At 44.1% G+C, this 19,179-nt stretch overlaps 1 protein-coding gene across 1 annotated transcript in view; it reads left to right on the forward strand.

The window, feature by feature from the left end:
• The first annotated feature begins 9,020 nt into the window (after window positions 1-9,020).
• Window positions 9,021-19,179, forward strand: part of LOC129825002 (laminin subunit alpha-4-like) — a 32,880-nt gene continuing 22,721 nt past the window's right edge. Inside the window, exons 1-11 of the mRNA XM_055884631.1 lie at window positions 9,021-9,359; window positions 12,814-12,915; window positions 13,937-14,064; window positions 14,460-14,540; window positions 14,820-15,034; window positions 15,722-15,822; window positions 16,041-16,221; window positions 17,355-17,438; window positions 17,584-17,735; window positions 18,054-18,164; window positions 18,790-18,901. Of these exons, the coding sequence (XP_055740606.1) occupies window positions 9,243-9,359; window positions 12,814-12,915; window positions 13,937-14,064; window positions 14,460-14,540; window positions 14,820-15,034; window positions 15,722-15,822; window positions 16,041-16,221; window positions 17,355-17,438; window positions 17,584-17,735; window positions 18,054-18,164; window positions 18,790-18,901 (1,384 nt within the window). The 5' untranslated portion in view covers window positions 9,021-9,242. The remainder of the gene's footprint in view (window positions 9,360-12,813; window positions 12,916-13,936; window positions 14,065-14,459; window positions 14,541-14,819; window positions 15,035-15,721; window positions 15,823-16,040; window positions 16,222-17,354; window positions 17,439-17,583; window positions 17,736-18,053; window positions 18,165-18,789; window positions 18,902-19,179) is intronic.

The raw sequence follows: 19,179 nt of genomic DNA on the forward strand, positions 1-19,179 counted from the left end.
AGCGTTTTATTCAGACTTTTATCTAATTTACATCATGCAACAATTTTGGGGTGACTGCTTACTCCCACTAAGGATTTTAGGCTGGACTAACAGTATTCAAAGGAACTTGGTTTGGAACCAGGAGTGTGAGACTATGATAGGGTGACAGGAACTGGACAGGATATGACACGTGTCCTTGTCAGTTGCTGCTCCAACCGGCCAGTGTCTTTGATAACAGGAGGACATGGTGTGTGAACACAGAGCAGGACAGGAGGGAGTCCCGAGTGTCACTGCTAGTATCCAGACTGGTTGCTATCCGGCCTTTCACACTGAGATAGTGGAGGAACGCATATCCAGAAGACTAACACTTCCTGTGTGTGTGCTACTCTTGCTGAGTGTTGGGGAAGCATTGTACCCTGTTTAGGGCCCTGGCATTAACAACCATTAGGAATATGATACCTAGCATACAGACAAGGTCACTAAGTGACATTTTGAATAGTTTATGGCAACATTCTGCTGTCATTTTGGATGGTATAAAGTCACACTGCATAATCACAGACAACAACTCAGTAAAAATGCAGTTATGTTCATAAGAGATGATGATCTCCCTTATCTGTTAAATGCCACCATTTCACAGTGGTGTAAAGTACTTCAGTAAAAAATACTTGAAAGTACTACTTAAGTCGTTTTTTGTGGTATCTGTACTATCCTTTACTATTTATATTTTTGACAACTTTTACTTTTACTTGACTACGTTCATAAAGAAAAGAATGTACTTTTTACCCCATACATTTTCCCTGACACCCAGAAGTACTCGTTACATTTTGAATGCTTAGCAGGACAGGAAAATGGTCCAATTCACGCACTTACAGACGAGCTTCAATGCAATACAACTCTCCTTCCGTGGCCTCCAACTGCTCTTAAAGGCAAGTAAAACTAAATGCATGCTCTTCAACCGATCGGTGCCCGCACCTGCCTGCCCGTCCAGCATCACTACTCTGGACGGTTCTGACTTAGAATATGTGGACAATTACAAATACCTAGGTGTCTGGTTAGACTGTAAACTCCTTCCAGACTCACATTAAGCATCTCCAATCCAAAATGAAATCTAGAATCGGCTTCCTACTTCACAACAAAGAATTCTTCACTCATGCTGCCAAACATACCCTTGTAAAACTGACCATCCTACTGATCCCTGACATTGGCGATGTCATTTACAAATTAGCCTCCAACACTCCACTCAGGAAATTGGATACAGTCTATCACAGTGCCATTCGTTTTGTCACCAAAGCCCCATATACTACCCACCACTGTGACCTGTATGCTCTCGTTGGCTGGCCCTCACGACATATCCGTCGCCAAACCCACTGGCTCCAGGTCATCTATAAGTCTTTGCTAGGTAAAGCCCCGCCTTATCTCAGCTCACTGGTTACCATAGCAGCACCCACCCGTAGCACGCGCTCCAGCCGGTTACCCTCAAAGCCTATTCCTCCTTTGGCCACCATTCCTTCCAGTTCTCTGCTGCCAATGACAGGAACGAATTGCAAAAATCACTGAAACTGGAGACTTAAATCTCCCTTGTTAAGTTTAAACATCCGCTGTCAGAGCAGCTCACAGATCATTGCACCTGTACATAGCCCATCTGTAAATTGCCCATCCCACTACCTCATCCCCATATTGTTATTTATTTATTTGCTCCTTTGCACCCCAGTATCTCTACTTGCACATTCATCTTCTACACATCTATCACTTCAGTGTTTAATTGCTAAATTGTAATTACTTTGCCACTACGGCCTATTTATTGCCTTACCTCCCTAATTTTACTTCATTTGCACACACTGTATATAGATTTTTTTCTATTGTGTTATTGACTGTACATTTGTTGATTCCATGTGTAACTCTGTGTTGTTGTTTGTGTCGCACTGCTTTGATTTATCTTGGCCAGGTTGCAGTTGTAAATGAGAACTTGTTCTCAACTGGCCTACCTGGTTAAATAAATGTGAAATTTAAAAAATGTTAACATTTTAAAAATCATGGGAACAACCCTGGTCATCCACACTGCCTCTGATCTGGCTGACTCACTAAGCACAAATGCTTCGTTTGTAAATGATGTCTGAGTGTTGGAGTGTCCTCCTGGCTATCCATCAATAAACAAATAAAAAATGGTGCCGCCTAGTTTGCTTTACTTTTGAGACTTAAGTATATTTGAGCAATTACATTTACTTTTGATACGTAAGTATATTTCAAACCAAATACTTTTAGACTTTTACGCCACTGCCATTTCATGTATAGCATGATCGTGCAACCACTCTTCCTGTAGTACAATTTGATAAACACATTTACTGTTTCATGGTATTGCTGTGTAAATGTGTACGCTAGAAAATGAGGTCTGAGGTCTGTTGGCCACAGCAGCTGTGCATGGCTGGGACTGTACTGCTGTAACCAAGCCCATGGGAGGCAGGCAGGCCAGCGCTATGAAAGGATATATTCACCACTGCCCCACCAGCTGAGGCGGTCATACATAGCTATACACTATACATATATTTGGTTTAGTTTTAAAAAGAGATTTCAAATTAAAGACAGGGCCTAGGATACGTGGTTTCATCTGACCTGATACAAGATGCCTGCTGTTTTCCTTTGCAGTTCTTATACACTGAACAAAAATATAAATGCAACATGCAACAATTTCCAAGGTTTACAGTTCATGTAAGGAAATCAGAGGATTGATGCTGTTGTACACGGCAATCCAGAGCATCCCAAACATGCTCAACGGGTAACATGTCTGGTGAGTATGCAGGCCATGGGAAAACTGGAACATTTTCAGCTTCCTGGAATTGTGTACAGATCCTTTAGACATTGGGCCGTGCATTATCATGCTGAAACATGAGGTGATGGCGGAGGATGAATGGAACGACAATGGGCCTCAGGATCTCGTCACAGTATCTCTGTGCATTAAAATTGCCATCGATAAAATGCAATTGTGTTCGTTGTCCGTAGCTTATGCCTGCGCATACCATAATCTTACTGCCACCATGGGGCACTCACATCAGCAAACCGCTCGCCCACACGACGCCTATACACGCTGTCTGCCATCTGCCCAGTACAGTTGAAACCAGGATTCATCTGTGAAGACCACACTTCTCCAGTGTGCCAGTGGTCATCGAAGATGAGCATTTGCCCACTGAAGTTGGTTACGACGTCGAACTGCAGTCAGGTCAAGACCCTGGTGAGGACAATGAGCACGCAGATGAGCTTCCCTGAGACGATTTCTGACAATTTGTGCAGAAATTCTTCGGTTGTGCAAATCCACAGCTGTCCGGATGGCTGGTCTCAGACGATCCCACAGTTGAAGAAGCCGGATGTGGAGGTCCTGGGCTGGCGGGGTTACACTGGGTCAGCAATTGTGAGGCCGGTTGGATGTGTTGCCAAATTCTCTAAAAGGATGTTGGAGACGACTTATGGTAGAGAAATTAACATTACATTCTCTGCCAACAGCTCTGGTAGACGTTCCTGCAGTCAGCATGCCAATTGCACGCTCCCTCAATAATTGAGACATCTGTGGCATTGTGACAAAAATGCACATTTTAGAGTGGCCTTTTATTGTCCCCAGCACAAGGTACGCCTGTGTAAAGATAATGCTGTTTAATTAGCTTCTTGATATGCCACACCTTTCAGGCGGATAGATTATTTTGGCTAAGGAGAAATTCTCACTCAGAGGGATGTAAACACAGATAAGCTTAATTTGAGAGAAATAAGCGTATGGAACATTTCTGGGATCTTTTATTTCAGCTCATGAAACATGGGACTAACATTTATATTTTTGTTCAGTATATTTAATTATGAAAGGCATAAAAATACATTCTACATTTCAAAGTCACAGGCTGGATTCTTTTTGTGATTTGCCGATAGGCTCGAGAAATGTCACTTTGTCCGATTGCGTCATTTTTTGCTGCAGACAGGAACAATTTATGTAAAAGCAGTCTTGAATGTGTTACACATTTTCCCACCAAGTCAGACCTCTCTACACAATGAAATCCCTCTCCCACACACCACTTCTCCTCTCCACCAACCCCCCCCCCCCCCCCCCAATCCCTCTCTCACGCACCCCCTCTCCTCTCTGCATCTGCTTCTAATCAACGCTAACTGCCAGTGGCCCAGGGATCCAGTTCGCTCCTATTCCCCATGGTAGCCTTTTCACAAACTGAGAAACTGCATAACAGACTAGAAACCAGACAATAAATAGCATTCCTTTCCCTGGCTCACATTATACAGACTTTACTGTCAACAAATCAGCTAGGAGATATAATACAAATGGTATAATAATAATTTATTTTATTTGAGCCTTTCAAAATACCGAAAGACAGAGAAAGAAACATATTGTTACAGTATTGAGATGACTCATGAAAACCACACACTCATAATACACGTACTGATTTTGTCAAAAGGAATGTTTACATATATACCAGACAAGTTCAAAAGCATGGAATTACACAGGAAAAATATTTATTTTCATGCTGAACATATGTTTAGACCAGGTGGGAATGAATTGACTTCCATCTCAACTCTTGAAACCGGTGATATAAACAAATCTGTTTCCTGTTCTTTGATTGGGTCCTCGTTATCATCTGGTGGTGATACCCTGACCAGGAAGTGATGCATACTGTACATCCTTCCCATGTTGTCTCAGTGGTTGCATCCCAAATGTCACCTTATATTCCCTGTATAGTGCACTACCTTTCAGGCAGGGGGTGGGGGGGGGTTGGTGGTAATCTGGAGCGGGGCTAAGCACCCAGTCCGGAAGTTGGAGAATGTTGCATTTTCCAAACACCTGAATCAGCCTTTTCCCTCAATCTAGAGCCATAATCATTATTCAGAATTCTATGTAAAAAATATGTTTCATTTTCTGCTTATCTAAGGATACAGAATTGGTCATCAAATTTGATCTTCATCTAAGTCACAACAATAGACACATATAGTGTGCTTAAACTAATAACACACATGATTGTATTTTCCGTGTCTATATTGAATACATCATTTAAACATTCACTGTGTAGGTTGGGGAAAGTATGTGAATCCCTCGGCTTATGACTTCTCCAAAAGCTAATTGGAGTCAGGAGTCAGCTAACTTGGAGTCCAATCAATGAGACGAGATTGGAGATGTTGGTTAGAGCTGCCCTGCCCTAAAAAAAACACTCACAAAATTTGAGTTTGCTATTCACAAGAAGCATTGCCTGATGTGAACCATGCCTCAAACAAAAGAGATCTCAGAAGACCTAAGATAAAGAATTGTTGACTTGCATAAAGCTGGAAGGGTTACAAAAGTATCTCTAAAAACCTTAATGTTTATCAGTCCACGGTAAGACAAATTGTCTATAAATGGAGAAAGTTCAGCACTGTTGCTACTCTCCCTAGGAGTGGCCGTTCTGCAAAGATGACTGCAAGAGCACAGTGCAGAATGCTCAATGAGGTGAAGAAGAATCCTAGAGTGTCAGCTAAAGACTTACAGAAATCTCTGGAACATGCTAACATCTTTGTTGACGAGTCTACGATACGTAAAACACTAAACAAGAAGGGTGTTCGTGGAAGGACACCACAGAAGAAGCCACTGCTGTCCCAAAAAAACATTGCTGCACGTCTGAAGTTTGCAAAAGTGCACCTGGATATTCTGTGGACAGATGAAACTACAGTTGAGTTGTTTGGAAGGAACACACAACACTATGTGTGGAGAAAAAAAAGGCACAGCTCACCAACATCAAAACCTCATCCCAACTGTAGAGTATGGTGGAGGGAGCATCATGGTTTGGGGCTGCTTTGCTTCCTCAGGGCCTGGACAGCTTGCCATTATCGACGTTTATCAAGACATTTTGCAGGAGAATGTAAGGCTATCTGTCTGCCAATTGAAGCTCAACAGAAGTTGGGTGATGCAACAGGACAACGACCCAAAACACAGAAGTAAATCAACAACAGAATGGCTTCAACAGAAGAAATATGCCTTCTGGAGTGGCCCAGTCAAAGTCCTGACCTCAACCCGATTGAGATGCTGTAGCAAGACCTCAAGAGAGCAGTTCACACCAGACATCTCAAGAATATTGCTGAACTAAAACAGTTTTGTAAAGAGGAATGGTCCAAAATTCCTCCTGACCGTTGTGCAGGTCTGATCCGCAACTACAGAAAACGTTTGGTTGAGTTTATTGCTGCCAAAGGAGGGTCAACCAGTTATTAAATCCAAGGGTTCATATACTTTTTCCACCCTGCATGAAAATGTATACTTTTTTGTGTGTCATTAGTTTAACCAGACTGTGTCTATTGCTGTGACCTAGATGAAGATCAGATCAAATTGTATGACCAATTTATTCAGAAATTATTCAGAAATCTTGCCTCTGTACCTCTTGAGCTGTCTGTAGTCTCCAGATTGGTGGATTCATATTTTATTTTTTTATCTCAATATCAATCATTTCTGGGTGACAATTAAGTACCTTACTGTGATTGTTTTTAATTAAAATGGTAACAAAACAAAAAAAGAGCTTCTTAGCAAAGAGCAATTTCTCAAGCAAGACTAAAACTAAAACTGATTTCATGAGGATGTCCAAATACATGGATAATTCATTTCCTGCAACTTCCTTGTCTATGGTCAACTGAGCAGGCAGCGTCCTCGAGTTCATTTTGAAAACAGTTCGGGTGCTAGACCTAACCCCAAGTCATTTCGCCTGTGAAATGTATACCTCATTCCACCATGATAGGGTTAGGCTTAGCAGGGTCACATAAAGTAGGGAGGAAGAGGGACGCAGACTGGCTTTACGGTCTCTCCTGGAGTGAGAGGGAGATCAGAGAGTCCAAGAGCGCCCTGAGAGGTCAACCCTCACCCCCTCACCCCTGTTTGTCTCCCTCCTTGCCCCTTAAAGCTGTGTGGCTGAGCCTAGGAGATCCTCTTTCACTCTCTGCCACATGGTAAGCCCAGGCAGCCAGGGAAAAGATCTATCATAACAAACGCTTCTTCACTTTAATCAACCACGCACTCATGTGCAGCAGTAAAGACTCCCTTCCATATAGTACCATGACATTCTCAGCCCATACTGAAGGTTAGATAGGCCAAAATGTTCGATAAATGGGAGATTGGGGTTAGATAGCATCTGTCTCTGTCAAACACCTAGATAATGTGCTGGCAGTAGCCTCTAATTCATCTCCTTATTATTCAGAGCAGTGAAATTATCCTTTCAAAGCAGTAGGGCACGCAGAACAACATCACTAAACACCAATGAACAATGCAGAACTGAGTGTCTCAGGTGGCGGCAGCACCATGCATCAGATCTCTTTCAGTCTTTTGATCAGAGGGCAGCAGCGTCATGACTGTTGTAGTATTCATTGGGCGAGGAGGGGCAGGGAGCCTCATTCCAAGCTTTTCATCAGAATGATGGCCTTGCTGTGACTCCTGGGCTCAGTGGGCTGAATGAGGCAGTGTAGACCACCACAGACTGATTTACCCATGAAGGAGTGAACCTCTGTGAAGCCCACAGATTATTCCAGAAGGCGACGATGCCCTGTGAGTGATCTCCCCCTGTGTTTAGACCCTCTGCTGAGAATACCAATGTGCAATAGGGCAAACGGGGGAGGGAGTCTCGGGGACCAAGAGGAGACTCCCAGTCTCCTCAACAGCCTCTTCAACATGTAGCCAGAGAAGTTTGTTTACATGAGGCTCACTGAGTTTAGACAAACCTTGCTGAGAGCTTGTGGGTTTCAGAACGCTGAATTGCTGCTTTTGGTTATAATAACATATTATGAGCTCTCTGACTCTCACAAACCTTACATAAGGCAGTGTGTGTGCTGTGTCTGTGTGTGTGAGAGAGAAACCCTATGCATATTATAAAGGTTGGGTTTTGCTCTCCTTTGATGTGTCTGATTCAAGTGGAAGTGGTTAACTGCCATGTTGTTGTGGGGTTGTTTTGCTCTTGCGCGAAAGGAACATCCCTAACATGCATCAATGGAATTTGACAACCTGTTTATTGGTCATCTGAGACATATAACTTCCACATGGTTCAGTCAGGACCAATGGCACAACTCAGCCGCATTTGGAACGGCTTACAACACGCTCTTTGTAGGCAGAGACATGAAGCGAGAACAAAATCACACCTGTCACCATCTAATGTTCAGCATGACATGTCTCTTTATGGTCTTGAGTTCCTGCATTGAAAATGCCCATACACATAAAAACAGATACACAGAACAATACTTCCTTTGTGACTGAAAGTAGCAGTCAGTCAGTCCGTTAGCGGCCCCTTCCTGGTGTGTGGAAGCATCCTGACCCTTACACATTTTTCATAAATGAATCACCTTCTTTGACGGTCTGACCTGGGTAAACAAACATAGAGGCGGTGCCCGGCAAGGGAGAGGGGTGGAGGAGAAGGGGTGGGAGGGCAGCTGGTTTTCCTTCAGCCTGTACTACAGACAAGAGTGCTGAGGCTTATTCCGGCTGCCCTCTCTTCCTGGACGAGTGGAGCAAAGGGGGTAGGGATAGGGGTCTGAGGGGGTTTGGGGGTTGTGTCTGCTGCTCAGGCCCCCAAGGTGAAAGGGTGCCACACACGGACCCTGCAAACGGAGGCGACTGCTGCCAGACAACACTCAATGTGACTCTGACAGTCAGCGGTAGATATGTCGTCTGGATGTCTACACTACACTGTCTGTCTGCCTGCCTGCTGGACATACACACTAGTCTAGTGAACTCTCTATTGCTCTCTCTCCCCCCTCTCTCATCTCTCTCTCTTTCTCCCTCTCTCTCCCCCTCCCCCCCTCTCTCTCTCCCTCCCTCTCTCTCTCTCCCCTCTCAATTCGACTATCTCCTATCCCACTCTCTCTCCCCCTCCTCTCTCTTTCCCTCCCTTCCTCTCTCTCCCCTCTCTCCCCCCCCCCTCCTCTCTCAATTCAAACCACCCCTCTCTCTCCCCCCATCTCTCCCACTCTCTCCAGACTTCCCATATGTATGTGATTTAAGCTCAGGCTCTGGGGAGAGGCAGGTCCGCTGGGGGAGGCGTAGGGGGGAGTTCGAGAGGAGAGAGGGAGGAGGGAGAGGAGGAAGTCCACACAGTTTACAGGGCTTGGGGCTGGGCTGGCGCAGGCACCGCATCTGGAGGTCGGACCAGTGGAAAAGTGAAACCAACGGGTGCAGTGGAGCGAGGGAGAGAGCTGCCTATGTCCCAGAGAGACTTCACTACAGACGGGACAGGGAGAGACAGAGAGGGAGCAGTGCTCCACTGGACTAACACACAGACATGTCTGCTACTAGAGCTCTGCCCTGCCTCTGCCTTCTACTCTCCATCATCCTCTCAGGGATCGTCTGCCCAGCGGCTCCCAACGGTTTAGATTTGGAACAGCTTTCGGTGGTAAAAGTAAGACCAGACTTTTAGTTTTTTCCTCTGCTTGGCTGGTACAGGATGCATAGCAGGCTTCCAGTGCCTTATCACAGCTAAATATAGAGGGCCTGTTGTTGTTACAAACTTTTCCACAACTGTGGAAAGAGTCCTATCCTTTGGACTGTGTCATGTCAAAGACTTGTGCTGAATGCCTCTGTAGCTAAACCCTGACGGGTTTATATTTGAGAGCCACTGTAAGACAGACAGGTTTGTGAGTTAGTCAGTGTGCTTCGTAGACATTTGTGAAGTGCTGGGGTGGTTTGGGTGTGAGAGGATCTTGCTGTGTGGATCTATATCTCTATGGCCGCACTCTGGCCACTCAGTTCTGCGTCTCAACCCTCTCTGTGTTCCGCCTGGGGTCGGGCTGTTAGCGGAGGAGCTCCAGCTGAGATCTCGATGAGGGCCGTGCCATTCTCCACTGGCACCCGCTGGCCCCCCGATAGGGCCCTAATGGAAACCAGCTGCCAAGTGTTGAGCAACACACATAGAGTGAACACAGCGGGCAGAAAGAGCATGAAAAACAATACGTGACATGCTGTTGATGTATTTATAGTGGGTAGACTGGGTACAGGCTGGTATTTCCTGTTTGTGGGGACAATAGGGACCCCTATAATGGGCATCAAGCTTAAAGGTGCCTTCTTCTATCTCAGGGGGACACAGGCAAAACAATGGTGTCCAAAACTAATGTAAGAACAATGAATTGAATAGCTAGATTTGTGTGGGGGAGGGGCAGGGAGCAGACCCCCCATAGTGTTTCAATTGAGAATTGAACGATCTTCCGCCTCTTGTGAAATGTGAAGATTGTTTACTTGTTCTGTGAGCATTCGAATACCATTGTCCCATGAGGAGAATGAGGCCTCTCCACTGCAGACATATCGTCTCTGCTCTGTTTTTGGATTATGAGGAAATTCACATGACCTAACCAGGCCCTTTTCCCCCCAGTGTCTTCCGAGGAGTTAACCACTAAGCCAGGGACCGAAGCCTTCACCAGGGCCAAAGTCAATAAGCTATCTGCCCCTTATTGTGAGGAGTGGAATCAGGGAGGCATATGGTTTGTTGTTCCCATTGCAAAGAGAGCGGGATTTCACAGCCACACAGTCCCACAGCCTCAGACCTGAAGAGATGTAGATTTTGGACTGAATTCCTGTTTGAAGCCAATTCTTGTTTTTTTGTTGCCTGAGCTAAAACCCACTGTATTTATTCAGCGCTGTCCCAGAGGCAGACTCATGATCAATCTTGTGAATCTAATAACATAGGCCTCCTACACCACTTCTGAGCACATGATATGAACAGCTAGTGATAAACGCATACCATTTAACAATGTTCAGTCCTGTTAGAAGTGGAACCCAGTGACATAGTCTTTGGAACATGCTGCTACATATGAAACACAGAAAGGCTATACCGCATGGTGAATGACAATCTTTGTTCTCTACGGTAGTGGGCACAGAGAGAAGAAGTTCCGAAATTGCTCACATTACAGAGGACATTCATAGTGGACCAGAAGGCTACAGATGTCCTTTATTTCAATGTTCTTGCCATTTAGGAGCGGAATAGAGCATTCACCATGCTGTGAATTCTTATTGAGGGGTTAATTTTCAGTCTCTCAGGATTACTCCCTATGCCCAGGGGAAATATCAGCCAAAGTTTGGGCTTGGTTTTTGAATGAAAGGGGATCCGAAACTAAATTACATTTGAATGAAAGCATTAATACGAACAGGAAATCATGTAATTAGATATGACGTGGTGTAAAGGCTACTGGGTTGTATACACACTTGAGTCCTAAATGGCACACTATTCCCTATATAGTGCACTAATTTTGACCAGAACCCTACTGTATTGGCCTTGGTGGTCAAAAGTAGTGCACTGTGTAGGGAATCGGTTGCCATTTGGGATACAGCCTATCCCACACTAAACCATCTGCTGATTCTGCTCCATCTTTCCCAGGAACCTCTTGTCCCATGGGTCTGGTTGTGTATGCATCGTCCAGCTGTTTGACCCGTCACAGGGTGTCACACAGCTAATCAATCTAAATCCAGTCATTAGCAACGAAGGCTCATTCTTCAGCACTGTCAGCCACCGCTAAAACCGGTGGACTAACATTCTGTGGTGGACTTAGAACCCATGTCCAATGGCCTCGTCTGTGATATGGATCTCTAGACTGCTTATCGTCCCAGTACCCAGTCAGATAATTTTACATTATGTATGGCCTCTAACATCTACTCTTTAGTATGTGTTAATTGTTAAATAAAAGGTTCAATAAAAAGTATGTCATCAATTGTCATGCCAACATGCTGTATGTGTGCGTGCACAAGGTCAGTAGAATTGATTGAACTATAACCAGGACATCATATAACATCGTAACAATATGATGTATAAGTCTGTTCTTATTTACGTTGTGTACTATAGGTCAGGAAAGCCACAGGAAGGAAGGGGCTACAGGGAAAAATCTGCCCTGGTCATGAAAGCACTGCTGTTCACAGGATGTTCCACATTAGTTCACTGGAGAGGCATTTCTTTGTCTCACGGCCTGCTCACGAATAAATCAAGGGAAAATATGCATCACAACTGGGAGCGTACAGTATCACTGGATTGTATGATGTATTTGTCCCAGCCACTCTGGATGGAACAAGGGGGCAAACTTGGCATTCTTACAGTAGGCCAATATGAACAGAGTGGTATTGTATGATCAGTGCGCTCTTTGAATGGGGTGACTGAAGATCAAAGTGATGTGTGTGTGGGGAGGAAGGGGTGGGGGAGAGGGGTAACTGAACTCTGACATCACACTGCAGCAGGAAACCGCCTCTAAGTGGATTTACATGTACTAGACGTGGGATGACTAAAAGTACTGTCTCGTAAATTCCGTGTAGGGAGAAACTCTAGAGGTGTCGGAGCTGGGACTGTCGTTCCCACATCCCTGCACTTTAATCCACAGCACTACCAGTGGCATAGAAAGTGGCAGAGTGAATTTGGCACAAATGTTTTGCGTAACTGACGTTCTGTAAATATATTACAGAGCAGTATCGAGTATGTAATACTTTTTCCCCTGATCAAGTACTGTGCTTAACTTTCACATCTCACTGAATAAGAGAGCATCTTCTCCCATGAAGGAATGTGAGTGTGTTTGATAAGAGATGTTGTGGGAAAACAGTGGATCGTTGTATCACATTGATGACAGACAACCTAAGCCAGTCTGGCCAAAACGATTCCAGGTGCTCTACTTTCTGAAATTGCTGTTGAATGATAGAGTGCCTCGTTAGCAACTTGACATTAACGTCAGGAACCCAGCTGCTCTCTGGTCAATGTGTTTCTTATTCTGCAGCCATTGAACTGGTTCATTTTAGACAGATCAGGTTCAGGGGCAAATTTGTATTTGTGGGAAACTGAGGTTGTACTCCGTTAACAAAAATCTCCCTCATGTTCCCTCTCTTAGGTGTGTGCAAAAGGATATTTCCTCAGTAACCAGAACAAATGCCTACCATGTAACTGCAAAGGCCATTCAGAAGCCTGTGAGGAGATCACCGGCATTTGTATAGTAAGTATTACCCCATGTATTACATCCTCTTGATTAATCATTATTACTCGATGGTGTAATAGATTATAATCTTTAGATTACAATCTACTATTATATCAGTAATAGATTTCAACTAGATTACACTCTTTTGGGTAGAGTTTTTTTAATATATATATATTCAATATCACTCCGTCAAGGGAAATATAGTATTCTTTCTCACAAAGATATCTACATATATTTTAGGGTGATGCTTATCCCTGGAAATAATCAGAATTCATGTAAGCATTACAGTTTTGAAAATGTAGCTTGTCCAAAAAAAAGTGGTCTCTTGGCACAATTTACTCCGGGTATGGGGTTAGTTGAGCCGAGGGATAGGGTAACTTAAACCGCCTACAACTTCCTGTACTGAAATAAATATTACCCCTACCTTTTAAAAACCATGTTTATCTTTATTTCACAATTCAACACAATCACAATAATTTTGGTATTTTAATCATTTTAAGCATTTTTTTACACCGGCTTAGCAGCAAACAAACACTTTGTACTTTTTTAAACACGTTTAACATAGGCTAGGCTCTGTTGTTACCTCAAATCCCAGCGATAATGCCTTGCATTACACCTGGGAAGAAAACACTTCTATTTGCTCAACCATTGGCTCAACTTACCCCAAGGCAAACATTTTGACTATATTAGCCCACACAGCCACAAGGATACCCTTTCATGCTAGGTTTAGGACCTTATATGAAGCTTATTGAGAACTAATGTATAGAACAATCTTAAAATGATCTACTTTGGTTTAGATACAAGCATCATGAAACCTCTAACACAAATACATTTCTTTGACTTGGTGAAAATAAAATCTTTGGGACCTAACTTACTTACCACTTTTATATGTGGTTTTTTTCCTTCACAGGCTCCATGAAAGGATAGCCTCTTCCTAAATATTGGTCAAATTATGAACTTTGTGTATGGTTTCCTAGAAACAAGGGTAGCTCAACTTACACCTTTGGCTCAACATACCCCACTCTCCCCTGCCATACAGTCATGTCAGGACCACACCACTGGGGATTTCTGTGAGATCTGTGAAGATGGATACATGCCTGACGTCAACACATACGGACAACACTCCTGCCGGCCGTGCGCCTGTCCCCTCTCGATCCCCTCCAACAAGTAAGCCACAGCGCCCGTACCTCCAGACCCTGTTGTGTCAGTCCTGCAGGGGGAAGCCTCCCGCTGGGCAACTGGTTGAATCAACGTTGTTTCCACGTCATAAAAAAAACATTTATACAAATCTGATGACGTTGAATCAGCGTGAAAAAAACAGATTGAATTTGCCAAAAGTCATCAACGTAAAGGAATTTCGTCTTCCTCTCACCCAAGTTGTAATCTAAATCCAATGACATGGTGCCATTTTGTGTTGATTTCATGTTTAATTCACGTTAGTTGGCATCTCAACCAAATGTAAATCGGGAACTAGACTTTCAAATGACGTCTGTGCCCAGTGGGCTGTGTGTTGGCGGGTAGAGCTCACTAACTAACATTCTTTTCCCTTTGTGTCTGGCCAGCTTTGCACAGCACTGTGACAGAAGCAGTAACATCCTACGGTGCAAGTGCCAAGAGGGCTATGCTGGACATTACTGTGAGAGGTCAGTGCTGACAGGGACTTGGCTTGGCCACAACCATGAGTTACTGCAACTCCACCATGGGAGCAATTACACTCATAACATTAAATCAGCTCAAGTAGCCACAAATGAAACTCTTGCCTTTTCACCTATTTCTACATTTTGAATATGGGCCAATTTTTCTGAACCTGAAAGGAAAATATTTGGAAATGCTTTCAAATAACAATGATGTTTCAGTATAAGTGATTAAGACATCCTAAGTCAAACAATTATTGGCAATCGCCTTGCGTCTTCCTCACCCAGATGTGCTCCGGGTTTCTATGGCAACCCCATGGTGATTGGTGACTCCTGTAAGAGGTGTGACTGTAACGGTAACTCGGACCCCAACCACATCTTCAATGAATGCCACAACGTGACCGGCTTCTGTCAGAACTGCTGGGGGGACACGGCTGGAGCCAACTGTGAACGGTGTGCTCCGGGTTTCTACGGTGATGCCATCAGTGCCAAGAACTGCAGAGGTGCGTGCCAACTTGTCAAGAGTACTATTAAACACGACTTACTCTAAGGCCTTTGCTCCACTAATATAAGTCAGCCCTACTGTCAATGAAGACTACCCATGGAAAAACATAGAGAACAAAATAGATTTTTATACGTCTAAAGATAATGCCCACTTGTCTGGAGGGTGAAGATATGTTCATGAGCAGTAATATGCTTAACTTTGTATTTGAACACTGCTTTTACCTTGCTCTTCGTCTTAAAGGGTTGCTATGGCTTTGTCTTCAATAGAGCTCTAACAATCCCCCCGTGTGTTGCTCATAATGGGTGTTATAGACATACGCCAATTACAAAGCTCAATGTGAAACAAAGTCTATTTTGTGTGTTTACATAGTTTGGCAGGCTGCCATGCTCTAATGCCTACATGCCTCAGAGACAGTACAACAAAGATAACCTTGTGGCATGTGCACATCGGTGGAAGAATAGCATCACGGAAAGTCAAGCTCTAGTAACTCTATGCGACAAAAGAGTCGATCTTCTGGTCACTTGTAGGAAACGTCATATAATACTAATGGACATGGGAAACTCCTTGTTGCAGGATTAGCATTTGTATTGTCCTCCGCAAGGACAAAAATAACCTTTTCCATTGTGACCATGTCATGCTTCTGTGACCCGCGCTGTATTAACTATGAGTGTGTCGTGTGTTACAGCGTGTGAGTGCAGCAAGTGCGGGACAGGTTCGTGTGACGACAGGACCGGGACGTGTCACTGTAAGCCTGGTGTCACCGGCCGACTCTGTGACCGATGTGAGGTGAGTCACTCAAGGGCCTTATCAAGGCGAGCCGTACAACCATGTGGACAGACATTCACACCGTCTTTCCTGATAACTAAGCAAAGCAGGTGTAGAAGAGAGCAGACAAAATCATTTAGGCTACTGTGAACATGTAGTTAACAACAGCATGAACAACAACAACAACAACAACAACAAGCATAACTAACTATAAGGCTTGTGTCTATAATGTGCTTTAGGAGGGTCACACAGGTTTCAACAGTTGCCAGGGCTGCCGCAGGTGTGACTGTGGGGCTGCCGGTCTCCGGCCTACTTGTCATCCTCTGACCCACAGCTGCCAGTGCCAACCAGGGGCCGGAGGCCGATACTGCGAGCGCTGCCTCCCTAACCACTGGAACTACGGCCCCTCGGGGTGCCAGAGTAAGTCATGTGTGACCCTACTCCCGTCTCAATCACCAACATGCAGGAAATGATGGAACCAAAAGCTAGTGTCTGTCATACATGTCAAAAAATCACTCTCTCTGAGTTTCACACACTCAAGAACATAAACCACCCAGACCAGTTTGGTCAAACATTCGGAACCGATGTTGTTTTCCCCAGAGTTTTTACTGCAGCTAACTAGCCAGTCCACTGTTCCCACACCCACTCATACATGATGTCAGGCAGGCATCTGCTGCAATCTGCAGTCCCGGGGCCAGCTGTACACATCTGGACACGCCCACAAGGACAGACTGCAGCTAGCATCCCACTTTCCTCTGACATCACCGCCCAGCCCCAATTGATCTGGCCAGCTGCCAAAATCATCCCACAGCCACATTATAGAGAACCAGGGAACTAAGTTCAAGTTTTATTTGTCACATGCACAAGTACAGTGAAATGCTTAAAGTTGCAATGTAACTTTCGGGCGACCCAACCAAATTCACATAGAAATGTGAGATGTAGATCTGTCATTCTCATTGAAAGCAAGTCTAAGAAGCGGTAGATATATTACGTTATTTCTATGCTTCCCATTCTTAACTTTCGTTTTTGCGTCGTTCGCCTTCGTTTTTGTACACCAGCTTCAAACAGCTGAAAATACAATATTTTTGGCTATTGAAAAGTTATTCCACAGTGGTCTAGATGGTACAATGATTCTCTACACTTTGCATAGATTGTTTTGTCACATAAACTGAAATTAGGCCGAACGTTTAGAATTTTAGCATCCAGGCAATGGCGGAGCGATTTCAGCATGTTGCATCTTTCACTTGCAAGCCCTACCCAACAGCGTAGTATTCACAAGTATAAATTATGAGAAAGTACAAAACATGAGAAATAAGAACTAAGAGAGGAAGCTATATACAATACAAGCTCAAAGCCAGTACCAAACCACTCAGCACATACAGCAGCACTCCTTCCCAGACATAATACTCACCATGGGTTCCATCATATTTTTGGTACCCAGACTGACTCTCACATGTCCAGCTGATAAAGCATTCGACTTGATCAAAGGAACTCCACATGTAATCAACTGTAGCTATATGAGGTGCATGTGTGTGTCTGTTTCTTCCATCCAGAATGTGGCTGTGCTAGCGGGCACTGTGACATGCACACTGGGGAGTGTTTGCCAGAAGCAGCCATGGTCACCCCCTGCAACATCAGTAAGAGGGCCTGGTTAGAAATAAAAGACATTTCAGTCATTTCAGTCTCATCGTAAACAACTATTTATTTGTGTTGGACTGATGTGATGTTGGGGAAATTACATAGAAAATAATTTGTCCTCATTTGGCTCCTCCCTCCTATCAGGTTGTGATGAGTGTATCTGGCACCTGATTGGTGACCTGAGTCTATCCAATAAGACGCTGGACCAGGTGAAGGTCAGTGTGTTGAACATCTCCACTGGGGCTGCAGCCAACGACAGGCTCAAGTACTACAACTACACCGCCCACCGTCTGCAGGTAGAGTACAGCCTCTCTTTCTGCTCACGCTGATATAGTCGGGACTCAATCATGTTGATACACACCTATATTATCAGTTCATTCTGATTTAAACAAGAGAAATAAGCAACTCAACTTCAGGAGTTGAACTATTACAAAGCCACTGGATATTGGCAAATCTCACACACTAAACACCCAACCAACCACCCAACCAACTAAATAACTAACCAACCAATACACCAACCATCGTACAGTGCACATCACACAATTCTCACATGCATTGACTGTGTTGTAATAGTATTGTGTAAGTGTATCTAATTTCTCCCGTTTTGTTTTCAGACTCAGTTTATGAACTGGAGAAATAAGTCATCTATGATGAGGACACAGACAGGGCAGCTGGATGAGGCCAGCGCTGCTCTACTCTCAGACATGAACCATCTGGCAGAGACAGTAAGAGGACACCTTCATCACTCCTCTTCCTCCCTCTTTCACTGTTTACATTACTCTGGAGGTGAAATAAAGTCCACCTGCAGAAAACCATTTCTATTAATCCCGAAACACAACCAAAACAAACTGCAAATACATCCAACAAGTTTGTAGAGTCACAAGCTTGACGTAGTCATTGCATGCTGGGAATATGGGCCCGATTACTAAACTTTTGACCAATTTTAATACACTAATAAGGGAATTTCCCCAAATATCTATGACATCCTCAAATGGGGGGACTAGATACAGATACTTTCATTTCTAAACGGTAAAACAGATATGTATGAAAATACCCTAGCAAAAAAAAAGGTGACACTGTCTGTCGGTGACACTCAGTCTGTCGCCTAAGAAAATAATATTTGACCTCAAATACAAAATCCTGGAGTATAGAGCCAGTAAGAATGTTTTAGCTTCACTGTCCAAATAAATACGTAGGGGAGTGTAGATCAGTTAGCTTATCTCTCAGAGCCATCAAATCTATTTTATTGAGCTGTAGTGGTAGTGTCCGGACTGTGTGATTGATTTGTGTGTTCTTGTGGTGTTTGTCTTGACTATGTCATTGATGTGTCTGGTGTTTGTGGTGGGCCAGGAGAGTGTAGTGAAGTCCATGGGGGACCGAGTGGATGAAGACACACTACAAAGCGTCACTCTGGCTGACGAGCTGACCACTAACCTCACCGCCCTCAACCTACTCATTGAAGGTAATTTTAGGCCTGCTAAAGCTACACTGCTATGCCTCTTTGAGTACTGTCCACCTCCCCGTGATTATTAAAGGCTTTTAGGTAAGTTCTAAATGTTGATATGTGATATTCAATAACTTTTGAATGGCGCCTTGGCTTAAGATTGAAATACAAATCACCTTTGCTGTATTTCCTACTGTCATCCATTTATCAGCGTTTGAGTTCACGTGGGGTGCTTCTGGTAACGCGGCCTCAGTCATATCCCAGCCTTCCTTCACCATGTGCTCCCTGTTGTGTTT

Source organism: Salvelinus fontinalis, chromosome 27, assembly GCF_029448725.1.
Source record: "Salvelinus fontinalis isolate EN_2023a chromosome 27, ASM2944872v1, whole genome shotgun sequence".
NCBI classification, from domain to species: Eukaryota; Metazoa; Chordata; class Actinopteri; order Salmoniformes; family Salmonidae; genus Salvelinus; species Salvelinus fontinalis.